At 47.8% G+C, this 15,187-nt stretch overlaps 4 protein-coding genes across 7 annotated transcripts; 2 read left to right on the top strand and 2 right to left on the bottom strand.

Moving 5' to 3' along the window:
- The first annotated feature begins 7 nt into the window (after positions 1 to 7).
- On the top strand, positions 8 to 716 carry LOC6545593. Its single transcript, XM_001972669.3, has one exon. It carries the CDS (start codon positions 148 to 150, stop codon positions 604 to 606), a length of 459 nt encoding a protein of 152 aa, XP_001972705.1. The 5' UTR covers positions 8 to 147; the 3' UTR covers positions 607 to 716.
- Positions 717 to 864: 148 nt separating this feature from the next.
- LOC6545536 (RNA exonuclease 4) lies at positions 865 to 2,005 on the bottom strand. Its single transcript, XM_001972668.3, has one exon. The coding sequence runs from the start codon at positions 1,858 to 1,860 to the stop codon at positions 991 to 993; it is 870 nt and encodes a 289-aa protein (XP_001972704.1). The 5' UTR covers positions 1,861 to 2,005; the 3' UTR covers positions 865 to 990.
- Positions 2,006 to 2,455: 450 nt separating this feature from the next.
- On the top strand, positions 2,456 to 9,004 carry LOC6545535 (neuralized-like protein 4). Its single transcript, XM_001972667.3, has 9 exons — positions 2,456 to 2,922; positions 2,986 to 3,345; positions 3,413 to 4,347; positions 4,410 to 4,586; positions 4,644 to 5,728; positions 5,806 to 6,630; positions 6,691 to 6,991; positions 7,049 to 7,159; positions 7,218 to 9,004. Exons 1-9 carry the CDS (start codon positions 2,752 to 2,754, stop codon positions 8,593 to 8,595), a joined length of 5,343 nt encoding a protein of 1,780 aa, XP_001972703.1. The 5' UTR covers positions 2,456 to 2,751; the 3' UTR covers positions 8,596 to 9,004.
- Positions 8,892 to 15,179, bottom strand: LOC6545534 (heat shock 70 kDa protein 4). Of its 4 annotated transcripts, none has more exons than XM_015158468.2 (7): positions 15,044 to 15,179; positions 14,427 to 14,699; positions 12,377 to 13,328; positions 11,781 to 12,311; positions 10,927 to 11,022; positions 10,095 to 10,295; positions 8,892 to 10,002 (listed from the first exon to the last, which is right to left on the bottom strand). In XM_015158468.2, exons 2-7 carry the CDS (start codon positions 14,531 to 14,533, stop codon positions 9,379 to 9,381), a joined length of 2,511 nt encoding a protein of 836 aa, XP_015013954.1. In that variant the 5' UTR covers positions 14,534 to 14,699; positions 15,044 to 15,179; the 3' UTR covers positions 8,892 to 9,378. The 4 variants fall into 4 exon arrangements, with proteins under 4 accessions (XP_015013954.1, XP_015013955.1, XP_015013956.1 ...); XM_015158469.2 differs by having other exon boundaries at positions 15,069 to 15,179; XM_015158470.2 differs by lacking the exon at positions 10,927 to 11,022.
- Between the last annotated feature and the right edge of the window lie 8 nt (positions 15,180 to 15,187).

The raw sequence follows: 15,187 nt of genomic DNA, 5'->3' as shown, positions 1-15,187 counted from the left end.
AGTCTCAAACCAGTTAACTTACATGCTATGGCATATTTGTGGTAATTACGAACGGTCACACTTAAAATAAGAACACATTTGTTTTACGTTTTATATCGAAGAAAATATGCCCATATTGGCTTAAATAGACTGTTACGATTGATAGCCATGAGCACACCTCGCAAGAACTATAACAACCAGCCGCCCTACCGCCCACAAGGCGGTCAGTACCCATCGCAGTCCGCAGACTACAGATCCCAGCAATTCGGTGGCCAGCAGAAGCCACAAAATCAAAGCTTTGGCTTCTACGAGGACAAACAGGGCCAGCAAAGTGTTCCGCATTTCTACCAAAACAAATCCCCACAGGAGCCGCAACGCCATCGGTCCTACGGTCAGGGCAGGAATTTCGGACGCGGCGGCAACTTCCATCGCAGGAACCAACCCAACTGGGATCAGAATCCGAGGAACCACCAGAACAGGGAGCACAACCAGAGCGGCAGCTCCTACGGCCAGTACTTCCATCCCTCCATGCTGGAGGATCCCTGGCGAGAGCTAATGGAACGCCACGAGGCCATCCACGGACCCAGCACTAGCCGAACTCCACCGAAAGAGGTAGCGGCTTCTTAGGCCTGTTACATACTAAGGATAAAATGTATAATATTAGACTAGCACAGAGATAATTTTAGTTAATTCCTGTATAATTTCCTAATAGCGAAATAAGACTTTCAGTTTACGTACACCTTTTATGACTTTTCAAGAAATATGAAGAAAAAAGGTTTCAATCAAAGGGGAGAACTAAAGGCTCAGAAATCATCAGGTAGTCTGCTTTTGAATGGCACCCGTGCTGAAAAACCGCTCCAACACCTTCTAAAAAAGAACTACGGCTTAGGTTGTAACATTTTATACAATTAAGCAACAGTTCCACGTGAGTGAAACCCGTGTATACTCTAATCAACTTAAGACTACCGAATTCCATCCCCTGAGTGCAAAAGGGGCTCCCCGAGTGAGCTGCTAAAAGTGCTGCTGTTGATGCCGCTTCTTCTCCAGGTACTTCTCCCAGTCGGCGGCAACCCGCTTGTAGATACTCATGGCGGCGAATGCATCCTCCACGGAATTGTGCTCGCCCGTTTGGATCTCCTGACCCAGAACGGCCATAGTTAGGCGCTTTAGGCTGGGCGTGTGGGCATTAGAGACGAGTTTGCAGAGCGGCTTGTAGCGCGACGTATCACGGATATCATGGATCGGATGGCGGATGCTCAGTACGGCAAGATCGTTGCCCAGCCCGTGCCCCACCAGAATGCGACCGTGTAGCAGCTTCACCACTTCATTCTGCACGGTGGCAAAGTCCTCACCGTTCGCGATGTCCTGCGGCCGAATGCCAGATACGCTGGTGCGGTAGTCAGTGACCTCCATTCGCGGCTTCACATACTTGTCCAACAGCACCTGTCCCACGCGATTCACGATGGACACGCGTGCCAGCATGTCGTCCTGCCCGTTGTGTCCCACGCCCACCATCTCGCAGTCCATGGCCAAATAGCGATTACGGTGTGCCTTCTTTTTCATGCGCATGCGCGCCGATTTGGACAGTGGTGCTGACTCCGCCGCCTTGGCCTCCTGGTTTTCACTTCCATCTGCTGCTGCTCCTCCGCCTGCAGCGGCCATCCAGTTGGAACCGGCTGCCCGGCGGCTAGTGTTCGGCTGTTGCACCTGCAGGCGCTCCATTGAGATTTGTAGCTTGCGTTGATTGTGCTGCGGGGAAACCACATTTTTCGTGCTGCCAGTGGTGTTGTTGTTGTTGCCAGACCCGGTGCCGCTGCTGGCCAAGTTATTCGCACGGCTGCGGTTCATGTCGAATTGCTTCTGCCGTTGCGTAGCGGACATGGCGGCGGGGCATCTATATATTCCAAATAAATGTCCAGCTGTACACAATCTCAAACAAAAATGTGTTATTTTATTTTAGTAACAGACGACCAGTGTGACCGCTTTACGTTGCCGAGATATTACTGTCGACCAGTGATGCCAATATTTTTCTATTTTTACAATTTTTACTACTCACTTTAAAGACCTCACTATTTACTATATACGAATAAACATAAAAATAAATATCCCTTTCAGTGTATGGTAATCAATTTCTTAACAAGAATTTTATATTGTATTTTAAATATTTTTTATGAATAAATATTTTAAGATAAATATTATAACATTTCAAATACCGTTTCGATTCTAAAACCAATTAAATAACTCGTCGGTGTCATACATATTTAAAGTTTTTCATTAGCTTTGCAGTAATAATGCTCTGTTTCCAAAAAGCAGTCTTTATTTTTTAAAGAGTCGATATTTGATATGGAAGTTTGGATGTAAGACTGGTGAAAATAAATGTAATTTTTTTACTTGTGAAATGCTGGATCAACAGCAAATATTATTAATATGGATATTTGTGCCAATGTTTTTTTTGAACTAAACGTTCTACATGTTTATAGAATGTATGGATTTTCGTTACATCTATGAACGGTCATACGAAAGGATATTCATTTGTTTATTTCAGCGTTGGCACAACTATGAACATAATGCATAATGCATAGTGCAGACCTAGTAAACTCCCGACTACTCCATCAGAGTTTGTCCATCAGCGCCCAAGAACCGAGCCCTTGCTTCGCCAACAGTCGATGAACTACCATTTGCCCGTGTTCCCATTCGGTCTGTCCATTGATTTGTACGGCGACGAGCGGCGGCGGAGAAAAGAGCCAATAAAGCAGAACTGGAGGAGCAACCATGACCGGCCGAGAAGCTCAGTCCTTTCACACACGCTGTGGCCGCTCCATCCGGCTGTACAACAACAACCGGATGGCCCAGCGCTCAATGCGGGACTTCAGTCATGCCCTGGTGTTCAGTGCCGAGCCTCTGGAGGACGATGTGCTTTTCGAGGTCGTAATCGAGAAGAAGGTGAGTTAGCGTAGCCACACATACGACTCTGAACTAGAATACCGGATAATGCTCGTCTTGCAGAACACCTCCTGGGGCGGCAGCATTGAGATTGGTGTCACCGCGGAGTCGCCGGATGACCTGGAACTGGTGGCATGCGCCACTGCCATGCGAAATGGCACATGGGTCATGTCCGGCATCGACGTGCGCAAGGATGGTCGACGCATGTTTGAGTTCTATGGCACCGATCTGGAGACGCTTAACGAGAATGATCGCGTGGGCGTTATGCGCACCTCTGGTAACGATCTGGTCTTCTATGTGAACGGAGAGTCGCAAGGCGTGGCAGCCAGAAACATGCCCAAGCCTCTCTGGGCCCTTGTCGATCTTTACGGACGTTGTGTGCAGGTTTCTTTGTGTCCCCGCGATGCCAGCGGATCTGCAGAGGTAACTATTTAACCAAAAGTACAGCAAAAGCTAATTGCATGCTTAAACCTAAAATCGAAATACACAGCTTTTGGATTCACCGCTGCAGCAACCACTGCAACAGGTTGTTCAGAACTTGGACGTGGCCATGAACGTAAACATCGTCGTTGACTCCGACGCCTGGATGCAAGGCAATGGTTCCGTATCCAGCGCTGATGACCGACTGTGCTTCCACACCCGCTGTGGGTCGCTGGTCAAGCTTTCGCCCAACTTTCGATCCGCCGAACGCCGTCGACCGCTGGACGAGTTCAATAACGGTGTGGTGATGACCCACAGGCCCCTGAGGGACAACGAACTGTTTGAGATTCGCATCGACAAGTTGGTGGACAAATGGTCTGGATCCATTGAAGTGGGCGTCACCACGCATAATCCCGCAGTGCTGCATTTTCCGGCAACCATGACCAACATGCGCTCTGGCACAATTATGATGTCCGGCTGCGGAATTTTAACCAACGGTAAAGGAACACGCCGTCAGTACGGCGAGTTCAACTTGGACGAGCTTCGCGAGGGAGATCGCGTTGGGATGATGCGCAAGGCCAACGGCAACCTACACAACTACATTAACGGACAGGATCAGGGGGTGGCCGCCACCCGAGTGGCCTCTACTTTGTGGGGCGTCATCGATCTCTACGGAATGACTATCAAGGTTACAATAGTTGATCGCGATGAGCGTGAGCAGCAGAATCTCGTGACCAGGCGAAACAATATAGTAGCAGGTATGACTGCCTGTTCCAGTGGTGTTGGTGCTCAGCACACCCAGCACCAGCAGCATTCCGGCACCCCCACCCTGAGCCTTCTAAGCCCAGAGAGTGAGATGAATGTGGCTGGCGCTGCCGGTGGCCTAAGTGAGACCATTTCCAGCACGCGAGCCATAGCCAGGAACGATGATCGGCTAACCTTCCACCACATTTGTGGTACCCATGCCACCGTCACCCAGAGCGGACGGACAGCTCTGCGGCCGAAGTGAGCATTGATGTTTATAATAGAAGACTTTTATATACTTTAAACTTCCCAATGTTCTGCAGTGCTGCCGATGATTTCAACAATGGTGTAGTGCTCACAAGAAGACCTCTTCGTCCCAACGAACTCTTCCAGGTGCGACTCGAACGCGTCGTGACCAAATGGGCAGGCTCTGTTGAAATGGGAGTGACCACTCACAGCGCCGACGAACTGGACTTTCCATTCACGATGACTAATGTGCGGTGAGTCCTGGTTTCTAGCTCACTTAAATTATTTTTAAAATAATTTTTCCAAACCAGTTCCGGCACTTGGATGATGACGGGAAACGGGGTCATGCAGAATGGAGTCACCGTAATCGAACAATACGGCCAAAACCTAGATCGCCTGCAGGTGGGCGATAGAGTGGGTGTGGTGCGCAAGGACGACGGCACATTGCACTTTTGGGTGAATGGAGTGGATCAGGGTCCTGCTGCCAACAATGTTCCGGAGCGCGTTTATGGCGTAATAGATTTGTATGGACAGGCAGCACAAGCAAGCATTGTGGACACTTCGGAGTGCGGTAGCCCGGACACTGGAAACTCTACCATCTCAAATACGACCTTGTACAGCGAGGTTCCGCTACGATTTCACAGCATCCACGGCGCCAATGCGGGCATCTCGAATAGTGGCCTAACAGCGTCGCGTCCCAATTCCCTGGCAGAGTTCAATGACGCAATTGTGTTCAGTAACAGACCGCTAAGGCAACGGGAATTGTTTGAAGTGGAGCTGGAGACCATGGTTCGTCACTGGTCGGGCAACATTGAGATCGGGGTGACAGGCACCCGGCCAGAGGACATCCAGTTGGCTCCAAACGCCACCGATCTGGAGGCCAGCGACACCATCATCTTATGCGGTCCAATGATTTTTCACAACCGCAAGACCATACGCACGAATATTCTACTGGATCTGGATACCCTGGGTCCTAGCACGCGAGTGGGTGTGATGCGCAATGGTGACTTCATTCACTTTTTTGTTGATGGAATGGATCAAGGGCCGGCCTGCGAGTGCCACGCACCGAACATTTGGGCCATTATCGATTTGTATGGGCAGTGCGCCCAGGTGAGTCTTACCCAGACGCAGCTGGACATCCGCGCTCCGTACGCAACCAGCGAGAACTCGCAGAGCTGTCAAGCCACATCGGTAATTCAGCATCCGGCCATGGAGACAAAACACCGCTGGACTTGCGTCTCGGGGAATGTAAGCCTAACCAAGGACTGGACGGAGGCCTCGCGCTTTACGGGAGCGGCGGCACCGCTTTCTCATTGTCTGGTTTTTTCTGAACATCCCCTCAGCGTGGGATCACCTTTCGAGATTAAGCTGACATCGATTAATTCCATGTTTGCTGGTAAGTTCCTATTGTAGATATTAATTTAGATCATTTTAAATTTTCTTAAATTTTTTAATTTCTTAAATCTTTCGCAGGTTGTCTAAGTATCGGGGTCACTGATCTGAACCTAAGCGACGAAAGCGTGCGCAAGAAACTGCCAACCAGCCTGCGCCGGATTCCGGCAAATGTGTGGTATGTCAGCGGGAACGAGGTGTGCTTGAACTCAAGCTGTCTGCAGCGGTCGCTGGCCTCGCTGGAATGGTTAAGGGTGGACGATAGGATAACTCTGGAGCGAGTGGAGAACTCGTTAAACATCCTGTTGAACTCGGAAAACGTAAACATTCAGTTTACCAACGTGCCCAACGATGTTTACGTGGTTGCGGAACTAAGAGGTTCGACAATGGGAATTCAAGTGATTTCCGCTCAAGGACCAGCCTCGCCACTACGGCCATGCAGTTTGCGTCTGCAGGACTCCATGGACTTCGGAGTGGACCCACTAAACAAACAGGATAGCTCCATGCTGGAATCAATAGATTCGGAGGCACTGAACTACGAATTTTTGGATGTCTCACAAAAGAACGCGAGGCTCAGCGATGATCGCAGAAGCGTGACCAGAATCAAGTCCTATAACCAGGCCATCGTCTGCCTCAACAAGCCACTGTGTAAGGGTGAGAGCATCAGCATCAAGGTAGATGCCCTAAACAACAAGTGGAAGGGTACTGTCGGTCTCGGCGTCTTGTCTGCAAGTCCCCAGACTGCTCCAATATCCCTGTTGGACTTTAAAAGGAGCTGCTGGCTAGCCACCCACGACTACGTAAACATCAACGGCCAAGTGATGGCCTCCAAATACGGTGAGGCGCTTGAGCAGATCCAAGTGGGAACGGTGATCACCCTGACACTAACCCATGCCGGAATGCTAAGTAAGTTTTATGACAGATTTCAAAAGCACTAGTTGGTTTTAATTAAGCAAATTGTTTTAGTCATTATGGTTGGGTCAACAAATCTGGAGGATCTGGCCAGCGGACTGCCCAACCATGTGTATCCAGTGTTCGATGTGTACGGCAAGTGCGAGAAAATAACTTTGATAACTGGAAATGATGCTGGCCGCACAGGGAATGCAAATGGTACTCCAATTCTGGAGGCTCCGGAAGCCCTGGAATTGGATAATGGAATGCCACAACAGTGCGAGAAGGCACACCTAGAAATGCATGAGAAGGAAAAGGACACGGAGCAGGTGTGCGAATCGGGCCCGTCCACCTCCGGGGCTCCATCAAACGCCATGTAAGGATAACATTTAGTAGGTGTAATTCGGCTTCTTTTTACTGAACCATTTAACAGGACTCGATCGGTTATGGAGAGCGTTTCGGAAAACTTACTGCTGAACATTTCCATTAAGAATCGCACTCTGGAGCAGCAGCGAAATGAACTTGGTGGATCGTCGTCGACTTGGTAAGCATAGTACTAGAAGTGTAAATGACCATTTTCCTAATTTTCTGAATATTGACAGTTGCCTTCGAGAGTCTCTGCAGCTGCAGCACAACACTAATCTAAATATACAACGCAGTCAGAGCACACAGAGATTTCAGAACTCTATGAACACTTCGGCAACGGCAGCGGGAACTAGTGGCCCCAGCGGCTCCACAGCCAATGCTCAACACCTGAGTAACTCGGGTGTATATGACACGAATAAGGAGTATGATGACCTGCCCAATCCTCCAAATCAGTTAGCTAATTCTGTGGACGAAGCACCTGGAGCAATAACGTCTGTATCCACCACGGTCGATCACAGCGAAAACAATGCGGATGCTTTGGAACTAAGTGCTGGCAACGAACGCGAAATGTCCGGCGAGCCAGCGCTCAACGATAATGTATTGGAGGACGATGAGATAGACTACATGAACCACCTGTTGCTGTTGCAGCAACTCCAGCAAAACGAATATACGCGACATCATCTTATGCCCGATCAGGCGTCACTACTCAATCTCGACCTGCCATCCCTTAATTCCATGGAGTCCGACTCGAATTCTGTCGGCCAGGCAAGGCCGAGCGGAGGAACAGATTCCCTGCGATCCACAGCCACCGGTGCCAGTGTGGAGCAGAACGACTGCGAATACTTGCGGCAGGTGAGACGCTTTTGTGCTTCGCTAGTCCTGCCGCAGGCCTTCTTTGATAGCCGACTGGAGCCGGTGTGCTTCTGCCTCAAGTGCAGTGGACCCAGCAACGGTGGAAATGGTGATAAACTGGAGGGTTGGGTTTACTTCAAGCTAAACCAGCAGACGGTCAATGTGCTGAGCACTTCGACGTCAACGTCATCGACAGGTGGTGGCGCTTCCTCGGCGACCGCTCCCCAAGTGCACTTTGATCTTAACGGAGACTGGCTTCCCTTTTACTACATGACACGGGTGGACAAGATTCGGGCGATACTGGATCGCGGGCAGCCGCTCCCGCTGGAAACGGATCCGGACGAAGAACCGGCCGCTGCAGCGCTCAAGGATGAGCCTGGTACACGTCTAGAGCTGTACTATTCGCCCAATGCCACAGTTATTGAGCCCGTGCTGCCGCAGCATCACTTTGCCTCTGAGCAGGGGCTCCACCGCATCTCCACATCTTTCGAGGTCTACGTTCGGCGACAGTCCATTTCGGGGGTGACCACTGGCAAGGCTGCGGCCGAGGCCAAGAGGCGCAGCCTGGGATCCGCTGACCACGACCATAGTGGAACGGGCCAAGGTGCCGACGGCGTGGGAGGCACTCCGTCCGCCACTCTCAACGAGTCGTCTGTTCATCTGCTAAACGATCTCTGCTGGTTCACCAAAGAGGCTGGCGCCTGCATAATCAACGCTTTAATTATTAAACTGGACAGGATCGAGGAGCAGGAATCTCATTGAGCGCACAACACCATACTCGCACTAGTCACGGCCGCTTTATATACATTACTCCTGTCCACATATTCACCACATTTTAATCCCGCTCAGCAGCTACCCACACCAAATCGCATTCGCATTCCTCTTTGTAAACGAGTTTGTATTGTATTGTAAGCGCAAATAAAATAATCGCCAAGTTAATACAGATTACAAATTAATTTGGAAAACAACATGTAAACAAACTTAGAAATGGTTAAATCAAAAGCGTTTATCTAAAACGCCTGCAAAACTTTCGGCCAAAAATGAAAACACAAATGTAATACAAGAAATGCATAATTGGAATTATCATTGTTTTTATTTGATTATTTTAATTCCATTCATTTAGTGTTGCTTTGTTGATTTTGTTATTCAAATATATGAAAAATGGTCGATTAGAAATTGTTTTAGGGTTGTTTCTGTTTCGTTTTGCACCATCAACACGGCAGCAGCAGAAGTGTAAGTTCCATTCTCATCAGTTGTATCTTTTTCTACCACTCTCGCCCACATCCGTTCATCTGATTTTTGGATCCAGCCGCGGACGCAGAAGTATTTAATCAAATTATTCTTACACTTGTAGGTTGGTTGGTTGCATTTTGTTTGTTGTGTTGATTTTGTTGTATTCTCTGCTAGTCCTGAAGCAAGTGCATATACAAACGTTGATTCATATATGTTTACCGTTTAAGTTATCGTTTTTATTATTATCATTAATCGTTAGCCAATACCGCTGATAGCCGGGAACAACCGGATATCGGAATGAGCTTAATAAGCTCACTCCACATCCATGGAGGGATCGATTCCTGCCGCGCTTTGGGCATTGCTATCCACGTCCATTTTGTCGCCAGAATTGGCAGCTGGCTCGCCGCCGTTCTGTTCCGCATTCGCCTCGTCCTTGGGCGGTGTTGCTGTCTTGGCCGGAGTTGGCTTTGGTTTCGCCCTGTTGATCACCGAACTGACGCACGCGTTTAGAGTTTGCACCTCTTGGCGCACGGCGGAAATCTGGACGGGACTGTCAGCGGTACGCGGCGACTGTGTGAACTTGGGCAGATTGGCATCCAGCCACGATTGTGCTTTGTCCGCCGTCTCCGAGATGTTGATAAACTCGGTTTCCGTGAGGTGATCGTACTTGGGCACACCCTTGCGGAACTCGGCCACTGCCACGCGTGCAATGGCAATGCTGTTCTTCAGCTCATCAAATGCAGCTGGTCCCTGCTCGTAGTCGCTTGCGCGTAGCTTGATGGGATCCGTCTTCTGGTGCAGGGCCTGCAGGCGGCTGGTATATATCTCACGCTCGCAGTCCTCGCCATCCTCGTATAGCCAGTTTTCGAGATCATTTAGCTGCGATACAATAGTCTCGCGCTCAGCCTCAACCACGAAGCGCTCCAAGGCTCCACCCTGCAAAAGACACAGGAAGTGTTAGATTCAATCATTTACAAAACCGATTTGCAGTTTTCAGCTATGCATGACTCAATTGATGGATTAGTTACCTGCAGCTTATTGCGCATATCGTAGACGAACTCCTCCAAGGCATTTTTGGCATCAATGCGTTCCGTTTCCTTCTGATCGTTGCCAATCATCTTCGACTCCTGCTGTGTATAGTTGCTCAGATCGACGGGGCTGAAGCCGTGTGTGGTGCACTCCAGCGGCAATTCGGTGGCTTTGGAAGCCTTCTTCTTTTTATCAGCGCCCTGGGCAGCAAAAGAAAGGCAAATGTTTAATCGAAATGTATAAACCAAATGGTAGAACAAGTTCAATTCAACTTTTCCAATAGAAAGAGAAATTGGAGCAGCAACAACACATCAACAATAAAGCGAAGAGGAATAACAGCTCCAAGCGACAGCCTACAGTATGAGCACAATACATTTTCATGGGTGTTTGTTGTAAGCAGTTCATACAAGTAACTGCGGGTATTGGTTTTTTTTTTTTGTTTAATTTTGAACAAGGGCGCGTTTTTTTCTCAGGTGTGTTTGAAAATAATACAAAAATATTAAGCTCTTGGATATAATAAAATAAAATGGCAAATTGTGTAAATTTTTTATTTAAATACATTGGTTTTTTGTTGGGAGCACATAGGGTAGGCGGCTTATGAGCGGTCTTCATCATTCGTTTCATTTTTGGTGAAAAAGATAAAACTTAAAAATTTCAATAACCACAAAATGGTTAGATTCGTGCTTTTAATTTTGTTGTACATATCGTTAATCAAAATTTTCCAATTTCTTGACACACAAATATGGGAGTAAAGAATTCAGATTTAGCGTTTTTCTTTTTTTGTTGGTTTTGTTTTTGAATTGAAATTTGAGAAATTTGAGGAAAACGTACCGAACCAAACCAGCCCTTGACCCGCTGTGCCCACCCTTGTCCGCCAGGTGATGAGGCTGTTGATGTATTATTATCATCCTCATTCTCACAATATGCCTACGAGAGATCAAAACGCGCGCGTTCGCAAACATATCCAAAACAAACGAAAACAAATATTGCAGTGGTATATTTATAAAAATGAATGACTTATATCAAACACATTCGTATATGCGTATATTCAAACGAGAGCTCTACAGTCCCGGTTTTCAGATGTCCGATTATGGTACCGATCGAAAATTTTAATGAGCAATATAATATATTGACCGGTCGGTATTTGATCAGCAAAATACAGTTTTCTAACCAGACATTGAAAACAGAAACTTAATAGGAATTAGTCAAGAAATGCGATAATACGAATTGAGTTAGTTTCCACATTTTCATGGTATTTTTTCCATACAATTTTGCTTGAATAGTTTACCACGGATGTGAGAAAACAAATCTTGATAATTCTATTACACAATTTAAAGTTATTTTATGTTAAGGATGAACTTTATGAAGTGAACTATAAAATGCTAAGAGTTTAGTAGCAGAAACTAAACGCCGATTTAATTGAAAAGCGAAATCAAATGAAATAAGTTAAAATGTAAAGAAATGTAATAAAGAGTTTCCACGCAAGATTTTACGGACAGACGTTATTGGACTGCTTTACAACAAACAATATCAGCTAAAGGCACTACACCCTACTTGCTTAAGTCGGAAGGGAGGTTAGTAGAATACAACTAAAACTGAAACAAGAGCAACACAGCAACCCCTATCCGCAACAAAAGATGATGAGACAGTGACGGCGTGAATTGGACGGGAGATGGTTGACTCACCTCTTGCTGACCATCCGCAGGCTCCCCAGCGTTGTTGGTCTGCTCGCCTGGCTTTTCTTCACTGGCAGCCTGCTCAGCAGCTGCGGCAGCCTCTTCCGCCTCCTTCTTTTCCAGCAAAGTGGCGGAGGAGATTAGCACAATGCCATTGTTGTTGATGCGCACCTTCAGCTTCACATCCTGACCCTCCCCGCGCTCGGTCGGCTTTACATCCTTGACCTTCCACACGCCAATCGTTTGATCTGGATAGGGCACCTGCTGGCCGTAAACAATCGAAACGTTGAACGGTCCCTTGCGGTTGATGGTCAGCAGGCGACTGAACGGAGAAGCATGGTATTGCGGGAAGATCTCGATCTCTCCCGGAGCAGCAGCGCCCTCACTGTCCCACAACACCTTAACGGCGTAGTTCTGTATGTCAGTGACGCCAAACTCTCGGACGCGTACAGCTGGCGACATGATGGCGCACTGAAGGGCTGCACCGCGAGACACTGCCTCGTCCTGGTTAAGAGTGGTGCTGGCCGGCTTGTTAAAGACCTGCGATAAATAATCGAAAGATTACAAATCTAACTTTTAACAGGGTATTCCATCTGCAGACCAACCTGCTCAATAAGCTGCTTCACGGATGGAATGCGGGAGCTTCCGCCAACGATCTCCACAGAGTGAATGTCGTCCAGCTGCAACTTAGACTCGGCTAGCAAGCGCTTGAATGTCTGCTCGACACGCTGCAGAACGGGGGCGCACAGCTCCTCCATCTGCGAACGCTGCATGGACGACGAGACGTCGATGTCATCCAAGAAGCACTCGATATTCAACGGCAGCTTGGTGCTGTTTGCGGACATCTGCTTCTTCAGCTTTTCGATTTCGGTGAGCAGGCGCAGATTGGCACGGGCATTGGTCTTAGCGTTGATCTTGTAGCGCTCCTGGAACTCCTTAGCGAAGTAATCGCCCAAAGCCAAGTCAATGTCGCGTCCACCGATCTGGTCCCAGGTACTGGCCAGCATCTTCAGTTTGCCCTTGGTGAAGGCACAGGCACTGGCCTGCAGTGACGAGTGCCCAAAGTCAACAAAGATCACGTTACGCGGCTTGTCCTCGAATAAGTCGTTCTTGTAGAAGCCGTAGGCCAGCGCGGTGGCAGTTGTTTCGTTCATCAATCGCAGGACGTTTAGTCCGGCGATCTGGGCGGCATCCAGGAGAGCCTTACGCTCTGCATTCGTAAAGAACACGGGACAGGCGATGACGCAGTCGTTAACCTGCGTCTGCATGGCAGCCGCCGATGTCTCCTTCAGCTTGGTGAAGAGCATCGCAGTCAGCTGCTCAGGCCCGAAATGCTGATCCTCCCCGAGGTAGTTCACCTTGATGCCAATGCTGCCATCGCCGCGCGCCTCCACGCGCGCTGGAATGCTCGTGAGTTCGTGTTGTACATGGGGATCGTTGAATTTGCGGCCAAGCAGGCGCTTAAATCCGCCAACTGTGTTTTTCATGTTTGTCACCTGCTGGTTCTTGGCGGCCACGCCGATGATACGCTTCTTGCCATCGAAGGCTACAAAGGAGCTGCAAGAGGGTAGGAAGTAAAAATTGCCGGTTAGTGGATAGCTCTGCAGGCCATATAAGGTTAAAATATCTTAACTCAGTTTCGATACTAAGAGTGTATGTTTATAGTAAACAGTTGGGATTAAGTCATTACAGTGAGATGTGGCACTTACTACACCTTAACATTAAGTTTTATTTAATTTAAGACCGGTACCTTATTAATAAAAATTAAGCAAAAGAGCTTGTATTTGAATTTAGCTCGATATTCAACAGGGTACAAGTTCTCGACCCTATATAATCATTTTCTTTACTTTCCAATATCAGACAAAAATACAAGTTGGTAAAATGTAGTACTCATTACAAAGGTTCAACATATGCGGGCTCCACTGTATCTAAATACGCGCGAGTGTGTTTGTGTGCTGTCTGTGTTTGCCGGCTTTGAATTTATTTTTGACAGCTTTGCACACGTTTTTCAGTGCTTTTTGGCGCTCTCTCTTTGCCTCTACCATCTCTCGCTTAACAACAGCTGCTGTTTGATTTCGCTCTCCGGACACCGCTCTCTTCTCACCTTTGATGCTGCCTTCCTCTTGGCCGCATGACGCATGCATCGCGAGTGAGTGTGCCAAAAAAGTAAATTCGGACAAGTACAGGAGAGTGTGGAAGTGAGGACGATTGGAAAGATACGGAGGCCCACGCAGTCAACGGCATTTAAATCAAAGGCACCCATACATAGGCAGCGACAATAAATCGTAAAAGAGAGACAGCAGCAGCAGAAGGGAGCAGATATGAGTGTGCAGCCGCCTCATTAAAATTGCAATTTGCAACACTTTTTATGGAAGTGCAATCGGCCAAATTTAGGCCTCCCGCAAAAGCGCACAAACAACCCAGTACATAATGCACATATCTGGGGGTACACGTATGTTTTTCGGAGCGTTACCCATAACAACCATGGAATTTTCTAGGCGCGCTCTCTTACAAACACACGCACACACACGCAAGGCATGACTTACAAATTCGACATAACCCCAAAAAGGCAAAAAGTCTAACGATTATGCAGACCGCAAAGCTTATCACTACAAACTGGGCCGTAATCCGGAGCATCGGATTGCAGGTACTTACGGCGTGGCCCGGAGACTGTAGTCATTGGCCAGAGTCTCGATTCCGCCGGATTTAGCTGCCGCCACATAGCAGCTCTCGTTGCCAAAATCGATGCCAATCACGGACATTTTTTACTCGACTCCTTGTCGTCTGGCCGATGTTCCCAGTAAAATTGATTTAGAGCAGACACACTTCTTGGGCGTTTGCTGGTTTTCCTTGTTTTCCTTCTCTCTTTTTGTTTTTTTAGGGGGCGGAACAACGCGATCGCAGAGTTTTCTTTGTTTTTTTCAGCTACTGCAAAATATACAATTTGTAAAGAGAGGGAGATGGGAATTAGATAAAATATGTACTGAACACAAAGCCACGCACGTGTCGGCTTGCTATCTGTTCTTTTCGTTTGACAAACAAGTCCAGAACATTCGATTTGATATATGCTTTTCACATTCACATCAATTATGGATTCGCTTTTCGCCTGCGAATGGAAATTTCTAGCGTCCGGCCTTCGTCGCTCTTTTCTCTCGCTCACACGCGCAATAACCGTGGCGGAAAATTTTGCGATAAAAAGGCCTTCGCTTGTTTGGCTTTTCACGAATTATTTATTTATTACTTATCTGTGCTCAAACAGAATGGTTACGCACGTTTTACTTGATAATGAGCAGTCACCTTTGGATTCACGTTAATAGCGCAGAAACTTCAATTCGACACCGCACGTTTTTTTTACTAATTGTCTGCACCTTAGAGCTGGCCTAACCACGAACGATAGGATCGATTATAGAGTACAT

Source organism: Drosophila erecta, unplaced genomic scaffold, assembly GCF_003286155.1.
Source record: "Drosophila erecta strain 14021-0224.00,06,07 unplaced genomic scaffold, DereRS2 tig00000021-arrow-pilon, whole genome shotgun sequence".
Classification (NCBI taxonomy): Eukaryota; Metazoa; Arthropoda; class Insecta; order Diptera; family Drosophilidae; genus Drosophila; species Drosophila erecta.
The sequence above is the reverse complement of the archived record's forward strand: the minus strand, read 5'-3'. Positions and strand labels throughout refer to the sequence as shown.